The sequence below is a fragment of the Heteronotia binoei genome, chromosome 5 (assembly GCF_032191835.1).
Source record: "Heteronotia binoei isolate CCM8104 ecotype False Entrance Well chromosome 5, APGP_CSIRO_Hbin_v1, whole genome shotgun sequence".
NCBI classification, from domain to species: Eukaryota; Metazoa; Chordata; class Lepidosauria; order Squamata; family Gekkonidae; genus Heteronotia; species Heteronotia binoei.
The window spans coordinates 28,295,311-28,317,711 of NC_083227.1; the positions used below are offsets into that span (position 1 = coordinate 28,295,311).

General features: G+C 44.1%; 4 protein-coding genes across 5 annotated transcripts in view; 1 reads left to right on the forward strand and 3 right to left on the reverse strand.

Moving 5' to 3' along the window:
• LOC132571319 (zinc finger protein 501-like) overlaps positions 1 to 600 on the reverse strand; it is a 34,332-nt gene extending 33,732 nt beyond the window's left edge. Inside the window, exon 1 of the mRNA XM_060238126.1 lies at positions 233 to 600. Coding sequence (XP_060094109.1) covers positions 233 to 481 — 249 coding nt within the window. The 5' untranslated portion in view covers positions 482 to 600. The remainder of the gene's footprint in view (positions 1 to 232) is intronic.
• Positions 1 to 22,401, reverse strand: part of LOC132571892 (uncharacterized) — an 851,656-nt gene that overhangs the window by 209,401 nt on the left and 619,854 nt on the right. The window lies entirely within an intron of this gene.
• The window catches only part of LOC132570973 (oocyte zinc finger protein XlCOF6-like), a gene marked incomplete at its 5' end in the record, with an annotated part of 164,420 nt that overhangs the window by 123,094 nt on the left and 18,925 nt on the right, over positions 1 to 22,401 (forward strand). The gene's annotated exons all lie outside the window — the stretch shown is intronic.
• Positions 8,738 to 17,742, reverse strand: LOC132571321 (zinc finger protein 420-like). Of its 2 annotated transcripts, none has more exons than XM_060238129.1 (3): positions 17,533 to 17,742; positions 13,766 to 13,860; positions 8,738 to 11,160 (listed from the first exon to the last, which is right to left on the reverse strand). In XM_060238129.1, exon 3 carries the CDS (start codon positions 10,797 to 10,799, stop codon positions 9,561 to 9,563), a length of 1,239 nt encoding a protein of 412 aa, XP_060094112.1. In that variant the 5' UTR covers positions 10,800 to 11,160; positions 13,766 to 13,860; positions 17,533 to 17,742; the 3' UTR covers positions 8,738 to 9,560. The 2 variants fall into 2 exon arrangements, with proteins under 2 accessions (XP_060094112.1, XP_060094111.1); XM_060238128.1 differs by having other exon boundaries at positions 13,766 to 13,819; positions 17,533 to 17,723.

A 22,401-nucleotide genomic window follows, 5' to 3' on the forward strand; every position in this document is an offset into this window, starting at 1 on the left:
TCCAGAGGGAACACTCCTTTTGATCTTACCTGGCAGAAGGGGTTGGTGATAACACTCCTGTATGATCTTCTCCTGCACCTGAAACAGAGGTGGAGATCCCAGAAAGGGGAGATAATGAGAAATGAAGAGGAAATAGGGGGTAGTGGGTTTCAGACATTAAGGACAATTTCTGTCAACTTTGATGGTATCATTCATCTCCTTCTCTCACACTATGAAGATGAAAACTTCTCACCTGCAGGTCCTGATTCTTCTCCTCTGCCTGGCTGAGGAGGAAGCCTTCTGCCAGGGCCACCGCCTGGGAACTGGTCTCCGGCCCGCATTCCCTCACCCAGCTCTCCATCTCTGGGGGCAGGATGGCCAGGAGCTGCTCCAGGATCACCAGGTCCAGCATCTCCTTCTTGCTGTGCCTCTCTGGCTTCAGCCACTGACTGCAAAGATGGTGGAGTTGGCTGCAAACCTCTCGGGGCCCCTCAGCCTCCATGTATCGGAATTGCCTGAATTGCTGGCGCTGCACATCTGAAGGGAGGATGTTGTCTCCCAGGCTCTTCTGCACAGTTCCTTTACACAGTTCCCTTCTCTTCCTGGCCTTGTTGACATTGAGGGCTTTTCCTGATCCAGGGACAGGTGAGTCTGGCTTCGTCCTCATTCTCCCTTCCCCTCCAAACAGACTCCACCTGAACCACTGGATTGCCTTCCTCCTTTGCCAGATTCTTCTACAAAGGCAGATCTGTGGCCTGCAAAGCCAAGATTTATGTATTTTTGGTGACATCTGCATCTGAAAAAGTGAGCTCTGATTGACAAAAGCTCAATTGGAATTGAAGTTGCTATTCTTTACGGTGTACCCCACCCTCCTGTTTTATTTCCATACATTAAAGAAACATTGAAATGATTAAGCAACAGGAAGAAGCAGTAGTGTAGCAGTTAGAATGTCAGGTTAGATCTCAGAGACGCAGGTTCAAATCACCAGTCATACACCTTCAGGCTAACCTAAGAACATAAGAGAAGCCATACTGGATCAGGCCAATGGCCCTTCCAGTCCAACACTCTGTGTCACACAGTGGCCAAAACCCAGGCACCATCAGGAGGTCCACCAGTGGGGCCTGGACACTAGAAGCTCTCCCACTGTTTCCCCCCCTCCCCAAGCACCAAGAATACAGAGCACAACTGCCCCAGACAGAGAGTTCCATCAATATGCTTTGGCTAATAGCCACTGATGGACATCTGCTCCATATGTTCATCCAATCCCCTCTTGAAGCTGTCTATGCGTGTAGCCACCACCACCTCCTGTGGCAGTGAATTCCATGTGTTAATCACGCTTTGGGTGAAGAAGTACTTCCTTTTATCCGCTCTAACCCAACTGCTCAGCTATTTCATTGAATGTCCGCTAATGCTTGTATTGTGAGAAAGGGAGAAAAGTACTTCTTTCTCTACCTTTTCTATCCCGTGCATAATCTTGTAAACCTCTATCATGTCACCCGTCAGTCGACGGTTCTCCAAGCTAACTTACAAGACTGATGTGAGGAAAAAATATGGGAGGCAAGCCACATTGTGTCCCCACTGGGGAGAAAAATGGGGTATAAACTATATATTAAAAACATTAAATAAAGAGGAAGGGCTGGTTTCAGAGAGCAGCAGCAGCCTACAGTGTCAGCTCCAGGACTATCCTCAATTAAAGAAGGCTTCCAGTGTGATCAGAAAGCTGGCTTTATTGATAGATAGAACAGTAGCATTACACAGCTGTGTCAGAACTGACTCGCCTTTGGGGTGACCAGTCCTTTATGCCTTACATTAGCAAAAACCACTGAAGGGTCCCCAGCTGCATGAATCACCCAGAAAAGAGTAGGTAATGCTGCCAAGAAAAAGAAAAAGGTGTACTAAGTGTATAGGCAGAATCATCTGCCTTCCCTCCACTGGAAATAATGGATAGGGGCGCCTCCTTTGGGAGCTCATAGAATTGGACTCCCTAGTCCAATCTTTCTGAAACATGGAGGGTATTTTGAGGAGAGTCATAGGATGCTATGCTGCAAATTTGGTGCCTCTACCTCAAAAAACAGCCCCCCCCCCCAGCTCCAAAGTTCAATTCTCCATTAGACCCTAGGCCTATGGGAATCGGTCTCCATAGAGAATAATGGAGTGCCCAGCCGACATTCTCCCCCCCCCCCCCGCGCGCGCTTTCTGAAGCGGGTGGGAGCGCCTTCAAACCGGGGGATCCCCTGCCTCCACCTGAGGATTGGCATCCCTAAGCGCAGTGCCAGGCTGATGGCAAGAATTACAACCACCTGCCAAAGGACGGACCTTTTGCAGAGGGTTTGGAGACAGCAGCAGCAGAATGCGCACACCGTATTGCAGGGAAAAAACTCAGCTCTGCCTCCCGCGAAGAGGCGCTTCCAGAGAAACAAGCAGAAAAAGGCCCTTTTAGACAATGGAGTCCTCTTTGCTGGGCCGCATAACGTTAACCAAGTGCTGCCAAACTAGACAATCTGGCTGGTCGGTGCTGCACGGCTCTTTGGAGAACCACCCCAAGGGGGCCGCCCCTCTGGACTACCCCACCGTCCAAAACAGAGAGATGATTTTGCAAAGGATATGATGCATATATTTCTTACCGCCTTTTAAAGCGATCCTCCAAGGCTACCCCCCCCCCCCCCGCTCCTTTAAAGAAGGGCTAAACACTGCAGGAAATCACGTGGTTTTCCTTTCGTTGTTGCTGTCTCTCTAGCGATAGAGACGCTTTTCCTTTAACCCTCAAGGTGCCTTTCTGCTGGCAGCCCAAAGGGCTCTGCTTCCTGGCTTGGACCCGCCAGAATGTGCGCATGCTGACCCAGCAACGCCACTCCGGTTTCACTCCGGTTTTTGGCAAAGGGAAGAGAGGACTGGATACCGCCCCCCCTCTTTCCATCGCGGTTTGGGGTCATTCTGACCTGTAAGAAGCCAGTTCTAGGTTCAGAGAGGGGCGGGGGGGGGAGAGAAAGCGATGGTCCAGTCCTTGAACGTGGAGCAATCCTTGTATAGCAGGGGTGGCCAACGGTAGCTCTCCAGATGTTTTTTGCCTACAACTCCCATCAGCCCCAGCCAGCATGGCCAATGGCTGGGGCTGATGGGAGTTGTAGGCAAAAAAACATCTGGAGAGCTACCATTGGCTACCCCTGCGTGTATAGATGTCCAGAAATATCATCTTCTGTTCCCTAGGAATCAAGGTTGGGAGGTGGAGACCGTGTTCCCTCTAAGCTGAATTAGTGTGAGCTGGCTCACAGTTGTTTAGCCTCCGGCTCTCACATTTTTGTCTTCTCGCTCAGGAAAGATGGCTCCAGAGCAAGCTAATTTATGCAGTAACTCACAACTTTAATGCCAGTAGCTCAGGAAACAGAATTTTTGCTCACAAGACTCTACAGCTTAGAGGGACTACTGGTGTTGACACATCTGGCTAGGCTTAGAGCATTTTCTTTGCATCAGCTACGTGTGACTTGGAGTCTTTCCTTTCCATTAGCTATGGCTGCCAGTCTCCAAGGGGAGATTCATGGAAAAAGCTGCAATACTACCAAAAACAATGCCGTGAATATATAACAAACGCAGAATTCCGTCACCATGTAAATCTGTTCTCAAAAATATGTGCAAGTCTTTTATCAAGGTTATAGTATTCATACGACATCACTGATGCCCAATATGAAAGGCACATAGTTGCAGTTTGGTACCCTTTGATGACCTATTTTTCAGAAAACGGGATTATTCCTAAAAACCCAACGTACAGAAAGTTAATGTATTTTTTGAAGTTTTTCTTGTCAAATTATCCTGGTTATACTTTTCATAGACAAAGTTGTAAGTTACACAAACTACATGGTAAACCTGTATTTCTACAAACTTGGTATTATTGTTTATCTTGTATGACATGTAATGCTATGCAATACATCAATAAAGCACTTTTTTTCTGAAAAAAAAATCAAGGTTATAGTAATGTCTTATAGAATAACATCATACAGAATGTAATGCACAACTTCATTGAAATACATAATATTGGAGGGAGGGAGGGAGGGAGGCAAATAGTTGAGGTGAAGGAGAGGTGGAAAGAAAGCAACATTAAATGCATTCTCCAACTTGCTGTCTGACTCGGCTTGCAGAAGTGATTTAGAGACAAGTGCCTTCTCCATGCTGGCTGACAGGGCAGTAGGGGCTTCAAGAACCACATAATACATGTGGAAGTGCTACATGTGGCTCCTGAGCCACAGTTTGGCCACCCCTGCTGACATTTCCCAGACACTCTTCCCTGGGATCACACCTGGTGGAACTGAAGCAGAAATAGTGGGCAAATCACTACTCAAGAGGGAGGGTTTTTGGAAAACTAATATAAGACTGTCCCATGGAATGGTGTTCTCCTCCCAGGAGGTGGAAAGCAGAGCATCCGTCACCCAAAGAGGGTGCCATATCCCTGGAAAGGCCAAATAATCCAACAGAGTAGGGATCAATGAAGTAGCCAGTGTTGATGTAGCCCTGTTGCTGGGTAATGTGTTTCCTGTGAAAACGTTTTCCTCTTTACAAGTGGGGTTTTTCTGGGTGAGTCTCATCAGGCCTAAGTAAAACAACATGCAAACTTAATTAGAAAAACATTTTGCATTGCATCGGTTATTGCTGGAGGCTGCACTGTTCCGTTTGCAAATTTTTGTACTCATTAACACTGTGAGGATCCTGAGCTCTTGAGGAGTATAAAACGATCAGGGCTTCTTTTGAGCAGGAATGCACAGGAACACAGTTCCAGCTGGCTTGGCATCAGGGGTGTGGCCTAATATGCAAATGAGTTCCTGCGCGGCTTTTTCCTACAAAAAACCCCTTTTCTCCATTTCTCACAATACAAGAACTCGTGAGCATTCAATGAAATTGCTGAACAGTCAGGTTAGAATGGATAAAAGGAAGTCCTTCTTCACCCAAAGGGTGATTAACATGTGGAATTCACTTCCACAGGAGGTGGTGGCAGCTACAAGCATAGCCAGTTTCAAGAGAAGACTGGATAAGCATATGGAGCAGAGGTTCATCAGTGTCTATTAGCTACAGTGTATTGTTGGAACTGTCTGGGGCAGTGATGCTCTGTATTCTTGGTGCTTGGGGGGGCACAGTAGCAGGGCTTCTAGCCCCACTGGTGGACCCCTTGATGGCACTTGTGTTTTTTGGCCACTATGTAACACAGAGTGTTGGACTGGATAGGCCATTGGCCTGATCCAACATGGCTTCTCTTATGTTCTTAAAAAAGGCCTGGAAGCAATCATCAGGTTTTTGGATCCCGTTGATTTCACATTTGTCTGTTCGAAGAATAGTCTGCTTGGAGTGCATTCTTATCTTACAGGAATATTGAGATATTTTGTAAACACTTCATTTAGGATACTTTGTATATTATTAGAATCATAGAGTTGGACGGACCTCCAGGTTCATCTAGTCCAACCCCCTGCACAATGCAGGAAAGGAAAGGTCCCGTGTGCAAGCACCAGTCGTTTCCAACTCTGAGGTGATGCTGTTTTCACGGCAGACCTTTTTACGGGGTGGTTTGCCATTGCCTTCCCCAGTCATCTACACTTTCCCCCCAGTAAGCTGGGTACTCATTTTACCAACCTCGGAAGGATGGAAGGCTGAATCAACCTTGAGCCAGTTACCTGAACCAGCTTTCACTGGAATCTATCTCAAAACTCACAAATACCTCCCCCTAAATTCACAGGATCCTCATTGCTGTCAGATGGCCATCTAGCCTCTGCTTAAAAACCTCCAAGGAAGGAGAGCCCACCACTTTCTGAGGAAGCCTGTTCCACTGAGGAACCACTCTAACAGTCAGGAAGTTCTTCCTAATGTTGATGAGATACTCCTACAACAGACTGCAAAGTTCTCCAAGAGAAGGAACACAGTGATCATGGGAGATTTCAATTACCTGGACATCTGTTGGAAGTCCAACTCTGCTAAAAATGAAAGGTTGTGTTCAGCAGGCTGCAAAACTGGGCTAAAATGAATGTTAACAGGGATAAATGTAAAGTTCTGCATTTAGGTAGAAAAAATCCAATGCATGGTTATAGGGTGGAGGAGACCTTGTCAACGCATTGGTTCTGGTTCTACTGCTGAAAGTGATGATATTTAGTCATGTACTTGTGATTTCTTGTATGCTTCTGCAACACTTAATATATATTTCTACTGTTATTACATTGTTTCCGCAGTTTATCTTCATATTGTGGCTTAGCTAGCCTACCGTGGTGCTCATTCCAATAGCAACTTCTGATTAAGATATAGGCTGACACTTAAGAAATTCTAGCCATCTTATCATCTTTCCTGTATTGAACCATTTTGTTCCTAGGAAGAGGTACACCTCAACAGTATTTTTGGTTTGTTGCAGGTCTAGTACACCAGTGATACAGTTAGAGGATCTTTGCTTCCATTTTATTCTTTATTGCAACATAACAATTTGCATTTTTAACAATGTCTAGCTCAAAAGGAAACTATGTCGTCCATGACTGCTACATTGATAATGAAAAGAGAACAATTACACAAGTTCTTAAAGTCATCTTAACCCAAAGATAAGCAGGTCACACGCAAGGAGCCTTTTCTAAGACAACATTCCCAATAATTCAGTTTCTCATATTTACAGAAAGTTAACATCAACTCCTAAATGCAGGTGGGCAGCTGTGTTGTTGGTCTGAGGCAGTAGAACAAAGCTGGAGTCCAGCGGCACCTTTTATTCAAGGTATGAGCTTTCGTGTGCATGCACACTTCCTCAGATACACTGAAATGGAAGTAAACGGTTCATACACATAGGCCAAGGGCGAACAGCAAATTAGCGTATGAAGTTGTTTTAAGAGATGCAAAAATGAAACAGCGATAAGCTTAGTTTATTATTGTCACAATGTTTGGATTCTATTCTGGGGAAAACACAGTAAATATGTAAAAATAGGAGACTGTGTAAAAGTATCCTTAATTTTGGAATGCAGTCTCCAATTCTGACATATTTACTGCGTTTTCCTCAGAATAAAATCCAAATTGTGACCATATACACTTATTATTGCTGTTTAATTTCTGCACCTGCTAAAACCACTTCATTATGTGCCTACACACAAAAGCTCATTCCTTGAATAAAACTTTTATCTTAAAAATGCCACTGAATTCAAACTTTGTTCTATCACCTCCTCAACAAAGACTTCTTTGGGGGTTTTTGGCTGTCCCTCTTGATAAAAGATGCATATTCCTGGCTAATGCATTACTTATAACTTCAAAGACTAAACATACATAAAATACACACAAATGCTGGGTTTCTAAAAATCCCTGTGACTTCTGACCATAACCCAGTATATTTAACTAATACATATTTTCCCTGCTGCCTTCAACAAATATCCACTGATATAGGTTAGATTGTTTCTGATCTACAATAGGCCATGTGACTGTGACTGTTTCCTCCTCCTCTCCAGGGGTCTCTAGGCTCCCTGGTTGGCACCTTTAGCTGAGAAACTAGGCCATTTTGGGTTCTGGCCAGCAGAAACAACCTCGAGGATCTTTCTGGTCAAGACCAGCAACTCTTCCCCTACATCACTGGTCGCAGGGCTTTTTTTGTAGCAGTAACTCCTTTTCATATTAGGCTACACACACACTGATGTTGCCAATCCCCCAAGAGCTTACAGGGCTCTTCGTACGGGGCCTACTGTAAGCCCCAGGAGGATTGGCTACATCGGGGGTGTGTGACCTAATATGCAACGGAGTTCCTGCTACAAAAAAAAAAGCCCTGACTGGCCATATCCATCAGTAATACTCTGAAGTTAAACCACCTCATGGGATGGGAGCAGATGCTATCAGCCTGTACTGTGGAGAAAGGTACCAGAAACAAGGAGGGTGGAAAATATCCCCTCCGGAACTGAAAAAGCCAGGGTGGTGCAGGGTTTAGAATGCTTGACTGGGCTCTAGGAGTCCAGGTTTGACTCCCACCTCAGCCAAGGAAATCTCAGCCTAACCTAACTCTCAGCGTGATTGTAGTTATGATAAATCGGAGAAGAGAAGAACAACTGGTGAGAGCCAGTTTGGTGTTGTGGTTAAGTGCGCAGACTCTTACATGGGAGAACCAGGTTTGATTCCCCACTCCTCCCCTTGCTGGAATGGCCTTGGGTCAGCCATCGCTCTGGCAAAGGTTGTCCTTGAAAGGGCAGCTGCTGCGAGAGCCCTCTCAGCCCCACCCACCTCACAATGTGTCTGTTGTTGGGGAGGAAAGTAAAGGAGATTGTGAGCCGCTCTGAGACTCTGAGATTCAGAGTATAGGGTGGGATATAAATCCAATATCTTCTTCTTAAGTTGCTTTGGGTTCATGCTGGGGACAAAGCTGGGGTACCATGTCTGTGACAAACAAAAGTTTCGGATACAGTTTGGTATAAAGGATGACTGCTCTTGCCATCAGTTCATGCAGTATAACTACGGCTCTTTTGACAGTTGGCAGAACTGCTCATTCAGTAGTCCTATCATTAAATATGGCAAATGCAGTGACAGAGGCAAAGAACCTAGTCCTAAACAACATCCATTAATCCTAAAGGACTGTGACACTCCATAAGATGTTCTCACATTTTATAACAACTTGTATTCCAGACATTTTAGTTGCAAACTGAACCTGCCTTAACAGAGGTGTGGAACTCATTTGTTAATGAGGGCCAGATCTGACATAAACGTCACTTTGTCATGCATGCCCTAATATGTAATGTCCGGTACTAGAGATATAAACTATATAAAGGACACAGGCAAACTCAATTAATGATATGTTTTACTCAAAATACAAGCAAAAGCAAATGATTCCTAGCAGCGAAAGCGCTTGATTTACTAGGAAGCTCACAAAAGCCCCAATAAATGTATTTAATCATAAAACTAGTTTTTTTCCCAAGGGATAGGGGGACTACCTTATATTTCCATACATACTTGTGAGACGGGCAAGAGCCCTGGACAGGCTGGTTCTCCTTCCCTGGGCCTTATATTTGTCGTTCCTGCTTTAACCAATACCAGTTCAACAGCAGGCATAAGGCAAGCCTGATATAACACAAAATCTCCAGATGACGATATCTGCTAAGATAGGGATCAAGGAGGAAGATCTTGCAACACTGGAAAATTTGCATGATTTCTCTCTTGTATGAATTCTATGATGCAAATGTGGCATAGCATTTATATGGCTTCTCCCTTGGGTGAATTCTTACAATTTGCCTTTTAAATGAAGTTCTATCTGCATTCCAAGGTGATTCTGCCATCCCACCCCAGAGTCGCTCTGTTGATGGGTAATATGCTGTGAACACTGAGCAAAATTCTTTCCACATTCCAGGCATTTATAAAGTATGTCCATTTATGTGGATCGGTTGATGGGCAGTAAGTTCTGAACTCTGAGCCCAGTTCTCTTCACAGTCCAAACATTTATATGGCTTGTCCCTTGTCTGCATTTATCAATAGATAGTAAAGTGTGAACTCCAAGGAAAGCATTTTCCTTACCCCAAGCATATACATGGTTTCTCTTCTGTTTGGATACATAGATGTTTAGTAAACTGTGAATTACAAGCAAAGCTCTTTTCGCAATCCAAGCATTTTTATGGTTTCTCCCCAGTGTGGATACGTTGATGGGAAATAAGCTTTGAACTCTGAGCATAGCTCTTTCCACAATCCAAACATTTATATGGTTTCTCCCCAGTGTGGATGCATTGATGAGATTTAAGATGTGAACTCTGAGTAAAGCTCTTTCCACACTCCCAGCATTCATATGGTTTCTCTCCTGTGTGGATACGTTGATGGGATCTAAGTTGTGAGCTATGAGCAAAGTTCTTTCCACACTCATAGCATTCATATGGCTTCTCACCAGTGTGGACACGTTGATGGGTAGTAAGCTGTGAAGTCCGAGCAAAGCATTTTCCACACTCCAAACATGTATATGGTTTCTCCCCTGTGTGGATTCGTTGATGGGCAGCAACATGTGCACTCTGAGCAAAGCTCTTTCCACAGTCCGGGCATTTATATGGTTTCTCCCCAGTGTGGATACGTAGATGTTTAGTAAGTTGTGAAGTACAAACAAAGCTCTTTCCACAAACCACACATTTATATGGTTTCTCCCTAGGGTGGATACACTGATGAGTAAATTCTGAGCTCTGAGCAAATCTCTTTCCACAATCCAAGCATGTATATGGTTTCTCTCCTGTGTGGATTCGTCGATGGGCACTAAAGGTGTCACTCTCAGCAAATGTCTTTTCACAATCCAAGCATTTATATGGTTTCTCCTCTGTGTGACTACACTGATGTTTAGTAAGCTGTGAACTACAAGAAAAGCTCTCTTCACACTCAAAGCATTTATATGGTTTCTCCCCTGTGTGGATTCGTTGATGTTTAGTAAGGTGTGAACTCTGAGCAAAGCTCTTTTCACAATTCAAGCATTTATACGGTTTCTCCCCAGTGTGGATACGTTGATGGGATTTAAGCTCTGAACTTTGTGCATAGTTCTTTCCACAAACCAAGCATTCGTATGGTTTCTCCCCGGTGTGGATGCGTAGATGGGATTTAAGATGAGAACTCTGAGTAAAGCTCTTTCCACACACCAAGCATTCATATGGTTTCTCCCCAGTATGGATACGTTGATGGGATTTAAGTTGTGAACTATGAGCAAAGCTCTTTCCACACACCAAGCATTCATATGGTTTCTCTCCAGTGTGGATACGTTGATGGGTAGTAAGGTCTGAACTCCGAGCAAAGCTCTTTCCACACTCCAAGCATATATATGGTTTTTCCCCAGTGTGGATACATTGATGGGACTGAAAGTCTGAACTCTGAGCTAAGCTCATTTTATACTCCAAGCATTTATATCGTTTCTTCCCAGTGTAGATTTGTCGATGAACATATAGGGTGTCACTTCAAGAAAAGCCTTTCCACATGCTAAGCATTTATGTGATTATTCCCCTGTGTGTATTTGTTGATCAACAGCAAGGATGCAATTCTGAGCAGAGCTCTTTACACACTCAAACCATTTATGAGGTTTCTCCCCTGTGTTAACGCTTGTGTCTATGAAACACTTGGGATTCAGCACTCGCAGGAGAGGATTTGTTCTCCTTTTCCAATTTGTTCCACTTATGCTTTTCTGCTGTTTTGTCTCAAGTATATGCAGCTGTGGTTCTCCCTTGTACTTGTCCTGGTGTCCATCAGCCTCTAGAATAAAGGGCACAGAATAAAACCTTCAGGCAAAGATGGAATCAAGTAAAGAAGATCATTAACTGCTCTTGATAATGATAGTGTCAACAGATATTGGGACCATGGAGGTACAGTAACTAGGAAAAGACACAAAGAACTCTCTCTGTTTACAAGATAATGTCTCTATATAATAATTTTCAACAGTTCATTTTCAAGTTACAATATAATAATACAGTGAGAAAACCATCCCATGCACACATTACTACTGTCCAAAATCATAATATTTTCTGAATAAAGTCCGACAATAAAAGAACTAGTCCAATTTCATTTTGGATCTGAACTATCCTTCTTCTATGGACCGTCTTTCTCATTTGTAGGTTCAATACTCTTGGAGTGCCACTATTCCTTTTTTACAAATTCACTGCATTCCCGGCTTCCTCTAGTTTTTATTTATATCTTTGTGGAACGCCACCACCAATTTCCTATCCGTCAGCATTTAGTGGCACAACTAAATGCTGACAGATAGGAAATCAGCAGGGGCGTTCCACAAAATTTGTAGAAAGGAATTGTGGCACTTCAAGACTACTGAACCTATGAATGAGAAAGTGCTCTATGGCCTGGACTGCACAGGTAAGGCAGGTGGTGAACAGAGACTCTGCATTTTCAGTGGTGGCCTCTCATTGATGGGATTGCCAGTTTGGTGTAGTGGTTAAGTGTGCAGACTCTTATCTGGGAGAAGCGGGTTTGATTCCCCACTCCTCCACTTGCACCTGCTAGCATAGCCTTGGGTCAGCCATAGCTCTGGCAGCGGTTGTCCTTGAAAGGGCAGCTGCTGTGGGAGCCCTCTCCAGCTCCATCCACCTCACAGGGTGTCTGTTGTGGGGGAGGAGGTAAAGGAGATTGTGAGCCGCTCTGAGACTCTTTGGAGTGGAGGGCGGGATATAAATCCAATATCATCTTCTTCTTCATTTGGGGAATGTCCCCCTGTGGGGCTCACACGCTTGAGCCTCCAGACCCCACAAAGCCTGAAGACAGAAATGTGGGTGGATCACACATTTGGCATATTGGCCTAAGCCGCCCACGTTGTGTCTAAAAGGCTAAAAGGGCATCTTACACTCGTATTCTTGCTTCCTTTTGCTGACACATGTATTCTTGATAAATTGCTGGCTGTGTCAAATCTTGGGGGCTTTGAAGACATGACTTCATGGACATATGACTTCCTGTCAGGGCTTTTGTCTGTTCGATGCTGTAAGCTGTTTTTTATTTCTGGCGCTACTGAGGCAGCAATAGATAAACCCTTGCTCAAAGGGGCAAGGCAGACGCATTCTCCCCTCAACACGTGTCGAAAGTCTTCATTCCTACATCCCCCATTTGAATCTCACCTGGAGTTTATCTTCCTATAGAGTCAGACCAAAACCTTTCTTTCCAACTGAGCTTTAGCTTAGAAGGTTATCATTTTAGCTATTATGGTTTAGCATCTAATCTGAGGACCATTTTCAGGAGATTTCTTGGCCAACTCAGTGGCTATTTTACCATCATTTAAAAAAAATTATTATTTTATTAAATCTAATTCAATACAAAGGGAGCACAGGGGAAATAATAAAAATATAAATCTAACATACAATAATCCAATTTAGACAATTGGATGCATATAACAATTTACAAAAACAATACATAATATGCTAGGTATCTGAATTGAGGAATAGCCTACAATTCATTCTATTAGGCCAGGGGTGGCCAACGGTAGCTCTCCGTATGTTTTTTGCCTACAACTCCCATCAGCCCCAGTCATTTGGCCATGCTGGCTGGGGTTGATGGGAGTTGAAGGCAAAAAACATCTGGAGAACTATCATTGGCCACCCCTGTATTAGGCAAAAAGGAAATATTCCCAAAGAATTCCAAAACCAGGGCCCAAAACAAATAATAATCTATAGCCAATCAGTATCATTTTCAAAGAATGGGTTATCCATTGTCTTTCCCATTACATACTGATGCCATAACTTATCATACCACATTTCAATCATGGGGGTATGTGCGGGTTTCCAATTTTTAGCAATCGTCATGCAAGCTATTGCCAACATTGTTGAGATTAAAGATTTCTGATCTTTACCTGCCAACTTATCAGGCCAGATATCAAATAAAAGAAGTTTAAAATCTACTAGAATTGTTAGATCGAATATGTTTTATTTGCTCTAGCACTTTATTCCAAAAATCTGAATATCCAATAAGTGTCAATTTTTTGGAATAAAGTGGTATTTTACCATCTTCTTGTGTCCCTGGCTTTATAAGTTGATAATTTAGACAGTATTTAGGATTCTATGGTATTATTTTATTTTTGAACCAATATGAACAGGCATGCAGAGAGGCAGCACACAAATAAATCATTTATTAAAGCCGAGCACTGTAGAAACATTTCCTCCCTCTACCACCATGGATACAAACCAGCTAGCCTCTTGGTCTCTCTTCTAATGTCTCTCTTGCACTTCAGAAAGACTTCCTGGCCATTCTCTGGCTGTTGCGTCTTAATTAATCCCTCCATTTGCCAGCTGGTGAAATTTAGCCCAAGAGAAGTCCTACCCACATGCACTAGAGAAAGGTTCCCTCCACACAAGTAAACAGATACCTGTTGATCTCTTTCTTTCCTCTGGGTTCTGGAAAAGTGGATCTCCTCCTTCCACTGTGGATATGAAATCAGATTTGGGAATGAGAAGTCTTCCTCTGGGGGAAAGAAACAGACCAGTGACTCCTAGCTATTGTAACTCTAAGAAATATTCTGATTTTTAAATCAGGCTACTGAACCCCAGTCACTCAGAACTGCAAACAGGAGAAATAAATTTTTAAAACCCATGCAATGGGAAGGGAGGGAACAAACAAAACACGGGATCACAGTGTAAGAAATTACAAAGGGGCAGGGGGAACACTATGTGGTCATTTTGTAGAAAAAGAGGTGCTGGAGCGCAGTAGCACAGCTCATTTGCATAACATTTACATATGCCACACACCCCTGACATTACTGGAAGCTGTACTAAATTATATCAGCTCAGCATCTACCTTAAAATGCTTCTTGAGTTATAATTATATTAAAACCTTACCCTCATCATACTTTTAAAGTTACTTTCTCCTATGTTGCCACAGTGGTAAGATTTTAATCTATCTCTTTTTTATGTTTGGGTTATTTCCCCATTTTTTGTAGGGGAAAATATCAGAAAGTTTGTCAAATCTTAAAGTTCAGCAAAATTCTCACAGTGGATTTGAACAATGGAGGCCAAAAGCAAAGTTTTTTTTGGGGGGGGGGGAGAGAAAGCACAATAAAATTTTGAGGTTCTAGACCTCCTGTGAACTCCTGCCCAAAATGAGCTCTGCACTGTGATGCAAGGCTTCTGATATTCCAAAACCAATTTATATAATATATCTTGTATTAGCGTTTTTTTGTAACTATTCAGTCTGGTATTCCACCATATTTAAACAATTGTAATTACATGAATCTCAAAACTTGATGTCAGATACTTTAGTAATTGCAAAACAAAGGAAAAGCAGTCCAGTAATTATGTAAATCCCACCCAATCCCACATGCAATCCCAAAAATATTCTGAATCACCTGTAGAGACTTAAAAGTTTTTGCATGGTTTGGAGATTGAAGATTAGTTATTCAGAACATTGGTTCTGTTTTGGAATATAATTACAAGTAGTAATGTTTTGGGAAGCTGTATAAAACTGGAAGAAAACCTTGCATGAAACGAATTTACAGCGGGTTACTTATCATCACAGGTTGGTGACCCAGAATATTTTTTTGGACCCACTGCATGTCGGTTTTGATGGAATTTAAATAATTTCTGAACTGCTTCTCCTTTGTTTTGCAATTACTAAAGTATTTGGCATCAACTTTTGAGATTTATGTAATTATAACTGTATGAAAGTGATGGAATGCCACTCTGAATAGTTACAAAAAGCCACGAAGACAAGATATATTTTATATACTGTTTTTAGTCTATCAGAAGCCTTGCATCACAGTTATTTTTTTCCCCTTTGCAATGGGAAGGAAGGAGACTACTGTGGGGATCCAGAAGGATCTGTCTGCTCATCCTTGATAGGGACCCAAAGTGGAGAAGAGTAGAGGAGGAAGAAGATTATATTAGATTTATATCCTGCCCTCCACTCCAAATCTCAGAGCGGCTCACAATCTCCTTTATCTTCCTTCCCCACAACAGACACGCTGTGAGGTGGGTGGGGCTGAGAGGACTCTCACAGCAGCTGTCCTTTCAAGAGCAACCTCTGCCAGAGCTCTGGCTGACCCAAGACCATTCCAGCAGGTGCAAGTGGAGAAGTGGGGAATCAAACCCAGTTCTCCCAGACAAGAGTCTGCACACTTAATCACTACACCAAACTGGCACCAAAGGTCAGCCCTGGGAAGGGATGCCCCTACCTAAATGGAGCCACCAGGACACAGGATCTTCGCCCCTCTCCCCAGGCAAGCAGGAACTGACATCCTAGTAAAGCCCCACCTAATGTGGCTTTGACCAAGAGCCCGTCCCTTTCAAAAGACCCCACAGTCCTTTCACAATGGGAAAAGGGGGTGATGAATCCTCAAAACTCCAATTAACAATCCAAAAATTCCTCTTATCACTTTTATTCTGTGTTGCATATTTAAGAACATTCTTTCCAAACTTTGGACAATGCACATCGAGGGCCCTCTAGAAATGCCAACATTATTACTGACAGGGCTTTTTTGGTAGAAAAAGCCCAGCAGGAACTCATTTGCATATTAGGCCAGGCCCCCTGATGTCACCATTGTTTCATGCAGGTCTTTTTTTGTAGAAAAAGCCCAAGAGGAGTTATTTGCATATTAGGCCACACACCCTGACACCAAGCCAGCCGGAACTGCGTTCCTGCTCCCCCCCCCCCCCCCGAAAGAAAGAAAGAAAGAAAGAAAGAAAGAAAGAAAGAAAGAAAGAAAGAAAGAAAAAGGCCCGGATTACTGTAATTATTACAGTTGCCAGGTCTGGGTTGGAAAATACCTGGAGACTTTGGGGGTGGATTCAGGAGAGGGTGGGGTTTGGGGAGGGGCCTCAGCATGTACCATGCCACAAAGCCCACCTTTCAAAGCAGCCATTTTCTCCAGGGGAGCTGATCTCTGCCAGCTGGAGATCAGTAGTAAAAGTGGGAGATCTCAAGGTTCCACCTGGAAACTGGAAACTCTAGTTTTTATTTAAAATGAATGTTTCCAAGGGCTGCTCTGAAAGACCCAAGAGGAGGGCCTGTTGACATCCCATGAATTCTTACAGTGGCCACTATTTCAACATAAATATTAATATTAGCTCCAGGTTGGGAAACTCCTGGAAAAGAATCTTGGGGAGGGGAGGGAACTCAATAGGGTCCAATGCCATACAGTCCACCCTCCAAAGCACTATTTTCTCCAGGGCAGGGGTGGCCAAACTGTGGCTTGGGAGCCACATTTGGCTCTTTCACACATATTGTGTGGCTCTTGAAGCCCCCACCCGTGGATTGGAGAACACATTTAAAGTTAAAGTTGCTTTCTTTCCACTTCTCCATCCCTCCCTCACCTATTTGCCTGCCTGTCCTGCTGCTCTCAAACAACTGACGCTCATGTCTTGTGGCTCTCAAACATCTGGTGCTTATTCTATGTGGCTCTTACATTAAGCAAGTTTGGCCACTCCTGCTCCAGGGGAACTGATCTCTGTAGTCTGGAGATGAGCTGTAATTCCAAAGGATTCCCCTGTCTCTCCCCCTCCTCCAGCCAGGTTTACATCCCTAAAGGAGTCTATTAAGTCTGTAGAATAAGATTGTAACTTGAAATATATTGTAACTTCAAGAAATATCTGGGGACTTTGGGGTGGAGCTGGGAGACTTTGGGGGTGGAGCCTGGAGCAAGGTTGTGACAAGCATAATGGAACTCCAAAGGGAGTTCTGGCCATCACATCTAAAGGGACTGCACACCTTTTAAATGCCTTCCCTCCACTGGAAATAATGTAGGATGGGGGCACTTTTTTTGGGGGGGGCCTCATAGAACTGTAGCCCCTGGTCCAATCCTTTTGAAACTTGGAGGGATTTTGAGAAAAGGTACCAGATGCTATGCTGAAAGTTTGATGCTCCTACCTCAAAAAAAAACAGCCCCGGATTCCCATGGATTGATTCTCCATGATACCCTGTGGGAATCGGTCCCCATAAGGGAACAATGGAGTGCCCAGCAGACATTCCCCCCCTCCCCCTTTATGATGACCCTGAAGCGTTGGGAGGGCCTCCAAACCGGGGTGGGGGGTGGTTCCCTGCCTCCACCTGGGGATTGGCAACCCTACTGCAGGACCCACTCCCTCGCCTGCGTGTGCACCCACTCCCCTTCCCTCCTGAGCGTCCCCATTGGAAACCCCCTACCAGAGTCCTCCTTGGTGGCGGTGGGAAGGGCAAACCTGTCGGGCTGCTCAGGGAAGAGGCGTCCAGAGGTGCTGCGCCACCGCCTGCCTCCTTCGCAGAGGCTCCCTCCCTTTCCTTCCAGCCAGCTGTGCAGGTTCGACTGGTCCCTCGCGCGGAAACTTGCGAGGCAACTTTCCCCACGGAAGAACTCCAACAGCAGGAAGTTTCTCTGGCAGTCACATGGCCTTCCTTCCTGATGAGGCTCGTCTAGGAATTTGAGACTCATTCTCTTTAACCCCTTGAGCGAACCACTCTGGCAAGATCATGTGCCCCTGTTGAAGCGTCTACCCTGCAAGCAGTGTTCCCTCTAAGCTGCAGAGTCTTGTGAGCAAAAATTCTACTTTGTCAGCTACTGGCTTTTAAGTTGTGAGCTACTGCATAAATTATTGTGCCCTAGGGTCATTCTTCCTAAGCTGGGACAAATATTTGTGAGCTGGAGGCAAAAAATCTGTGAGCTAGCTCACGCTAACTCAGTTTAGAAGTAACACTGCCTGCAAGCAGGGGTCATTTTGTAGAAAAAGAGGTGCCAGAGGTCATTAGCACAATTCATTTGCAAACTAATTTGCATATGCCACACACTCTGGGCCCTGACGTCACCAGAAGGTGTACTAAATTAAATCAGCTCAGCATCTACCTTAAAATGCTCCTTGAATTATAATGGCCATAAAAAACCTTACTCTCATTATACTTTGAAAATTACTTTCTCCTATGTGGCCACAGTGGCCAGTGAGGAAGATTTCCATCTGACTGCTGTATATGTTTTGGTTATTTTGCCATTTTTTGTGGGGGGAAATATTAGAAAGTTTGTCAGATCTTAAAGTTCAGCAAAATTCTCATGGGGGTTGAACAATGGAGCCTGGAAGCAAGTATTTTGGGGTGGGGTGGGGAGGGAATAAGAAAGAAAGAGCATAATAAAATTTAGAGCTCCTGCCCAAAATGAGACCTGCCCACAAGCATCGTTCCATTGTCACAACTCAGGAGTAACTGTAAACTGTGGGAAGCGGGTGGGGGGGGGAGTGGGGGAAGGTTTCTGTCCACTTGTCTTTCTCTGCTTGTTTGAAAGCTGCCATCCTCCAAGTGGAGACTGAAGATCTCTTGGCATGACGACTGATTTCCAGTCTACAGAGATCAATTTCCCTGGAGAAAACAGATCCTATGGAAGAGAACAAAGCAGTAGACAAGTGTACCTTTAAGACCAACTCAGTTTTATTCAAAATGTAAGCTTTCGTATGCTCTTAAGCAGACCATCAGACAAAATGGGAGTGGAAGCAACAATTCTTAATATAAGTGGGCAGTGTGGAATCATGGGAATGTTTTTAGCAGATTAAAAGAATCACAAATAGGGATCTGTGTTTGTTAGTGTTAGAGCAAAGCAGGGCTGAAACAACACTGGAGGGTGATAAAAAGCAGACTGCTGTTGTAGGTGCGAAGTGCCATAAATCTAGGTAACATTCTGGCGTTGTTAGTTTAAATAGAGGGCATGGTTTCTCAAGAGGTTATAACATCCATTATAGTTTGCCATTAGAAAAAAAGGAAGACATTAAAGTACAGTGGAGGATGGGTTGGTACATGAAATAAGACCTTCCTATGGAAGGTCGACTCTATGGCATTATACCTCTCCGAAGTCCCTCCCCAAACGCCACCCCCCATATCCCCAGGGATCCCCAACCCAAATTGGCAACCAGGCTTTCTTGCCTCTAAGGTGTGACCCAGAACTTTATCCATACCGTATTCTATTTCATAAAACTGCCTGGAGGGTGAGGAGATTCTTCTGGCTGGGCTCACTTGCTTGAGCCACTGACAGCATTTCCCAGGCATCGGCTCTACTGCTTTTTTTCTGGGTTGTGTGCCATGATTTGTTTGAGGGGGCATTCCTGTTCCCCACCAGAAGTGCAGGTGAAGGGGATCAGGCTTCAAGGTATGTGGATCACATCCTTCCCTGTCCACAACTTCTTCTTGGCCTGTCATTCTAAGGGTATGGCTGAAAGGCTGATGTAGTACCCCCTGGGGAAGATAAGACATCTATATCTTGTCAGAGTCTGACTGTGAGACCCAGCTGAGTGCTCTGTAGTTGCCTGTTCCTACATGGACAGGGACTACATGAACGTGGACTAGATCAGTGCTTCCCAGCCTTTTTGGCACCAGGGACCGGTATCGTGGAAGACAATTTTTCAATGGACTGGTGTGTGTGGGGGGGGGGGGTGCTGCGGTTTTTGTCACCCCAGGCTGACCCCCCCCCCCCCGGCCTTGCCCTCCCATGAGGATCTTTAAATGAGGGGTAGGAGAAGGTCGCTGCCCTGCTACCTCTACTGCCTGCCTGGGAACTGGGCAGATGAAAGAGATGGTGTTTTGGAGCGTGGCTAATAGCCACTGATGGACCTCTGCTCCTGATGTTTATCCAATCCCCTCTGGAAGCTGGCTATGCTTGTAGCCGCCACCACCTCCTGTGGCAGTGAATTCCATATGTTAATCACCCTTTGGGGGAAGAAGTACTTCCTTTTATCCATTTTAACCTGACTGCTTAGCAATTTCATTGAATGCCCACAAGTTCTTGTATTGTGAGAAAGGGAGAAAAGTACTTCTTTCTCTACTTTCTCCATCCCATGCATAATCTTGTAAACCTCTACCATGTCACCTCGCAGTCGACGTTTCTCCAAGCTAAAGAGCCCCAAGCATTTTAACCTTTCTTCATAGGGAAAGTGTTCCAAACCTTTAATCATTCCAGTTGCCCTTTTCTTGACTTTTTCCAATGCTATAATATCCTTTTTGAGGTGCGGTGACCAGAATTGTACACAGTATTCCAAATGAGACTGCACCATTTATTTATACAGGGACATTATGATACTGGCTGATTTGTTTTCAATTCCCTTCCTAATAATTCCCAGCATGGCATTGGCCTTTTTTATTGCAATCGCACACTGTCTTGACGTTTTCAGTGAGTTATCTACCACGACCCCAAGATCTCTCCCTTAGTCAGTCTCTGGCAGTTCACACCCCATCAACTTGTATTTGTAGCTGGGATTCTTGGCCCCAATGTGCATTACTTTGCACTTGGCCACATCAAACCTCATCTGCCACGTTGACGCCCACTAACCCAGCTTCAACAGATCTCTTTGGAGTGCTTCACAATCCTCTCTGGTTCTCACCACCCTGAACAATTTAGTGTCATCTGCAAACTTAGCCACTTCACTGCTTACTCCAAACTTCAAATCATGAATGAACAAGTTAAAGAGCATGAGGCCCAGTACTGAGCCCTGCGGCACCCCACTGCTTACCGTCCTCCACTGCGAAGACTGCCCATTTATACTCACTCTCTGCTTCCTATTAATTAGCCAGTTATATCCACAAAAGGACCTGCCCTTTTACTCCATGACTCTCGAGCTTACTAAGGAGCCTTTGATGAGGAACTTTACCAAAAGCTTTCTGGAAGTCAAGGTAAACAACATCGATTGCGTCCCCTGTGTTCACATGTTTGTTCACCCCCTCAAAGAACTGTAACAGGTTAGTGAGGCAAGGTCTTCCCTTACAGAACCCATGCTGAGTCTTCCTCAATAACTTGTGTTCATCAATGTACCTACTCATTCTGTCCTTGATAATGGTTTCTACCAACTTTCCCAGTATTGAAGTCAGACTGACTGGCCTGTAATTTCCCGGATCTCCTCTGGAACCTTTTTTAAAGATGGGGGTGACATTTGCTACCTTCCAGTCCTCAGGAACGGAGGCAGATTTCAATGAAAGATTACATATTTTTGTCAGGAGATCCACAAGTTCAACTTTGAGTTCTTTCAGAACTCAGCCATTTCCCTATTCTCCTTCAGTAATCCTTTTACCCCTTAGTCATTCAAGGGCCCCACTGCTTTCCCTGGCTGGTTTCCTGCTTCTAATATATTTGAAGAAATTTTTATTGTTGGTCTTTATGTTTTTTGCAATATGCTCCTCATAGACCCTTTTTGCCTGCCTGATCACAGTCTTGCATTTGATTTGCCACAGCCTTTTATTCCCTTTTATTAATCTCACTTTCCACCGCTTAAAGGAGTCCTTCTTACCTTTTACAGTTTCCATTACTTTGTTTGTTAACCATGCAGGCCTTTTCTTATACCTGATTGTGCCTTTCCTAACTTATGGTATATATTTTATCTGGACTTCTAGGATTGTAGTTTTAAATAGCCTCCAAGCTTCCCCAAGGGGTTTGACTGTATTTTCCTTTCCTTTCAGTTTCCTCTTCACATGCCTCCTCATCTCAGAGAATTTACCCCTTTTAAAGTTAAACGTGGTTGTGGCGGTCTTTTTGGGCAACTCCCTATTTATGCAAACGGTGAAATCAATAACATTATTGTCACTGCTCCCAAGTGGCGCAATCACTTTTACATCTTTCACCAAGTCCTGGGCATTACTTAGGACCAAATCCAGGATCGCCCCACCCCTGGTAGGTTCTGAGACCATCTGCTCCATAGCACAGTCATTGAGAGCATCTAGAAACTCAATCTCTTTCTCTCGACCTGAACACATATTGACCTAATCAATCTGCGGGTAGTTAAAATCACCTATTACGACACAGTTTTTTACGTTTAGCCACTATCTTTAATCCTTCCATCATATTATAATCATCCTCTCTCTTTTGATTTGGTGGGCGATCACAAACTCCCATAGTTAAATTTCCTTTTGGGTCCTCTATTTCGACCCAAAACATTTCTAGAAGGGAATCTAATTATCTGACCTCAGTCTTACTGAATTGTATACCCTCTCTGACATACAGAGGCATCCCACCTCCATCCCTTCCCTCCCTATCCTTCTGATATAACTTATATCCAGGAATCACCGTGTCCCACT

Excerpts from the sequence above, each read along its gene's own strand:
- LOC132571321 (XM_060238129.1), bottom strand. The coding sequence starts at position 10,799 with ATGAGCTTAGCTCAGAGTTCAGACTTTCAGTCCCATCAATGTATCCAC.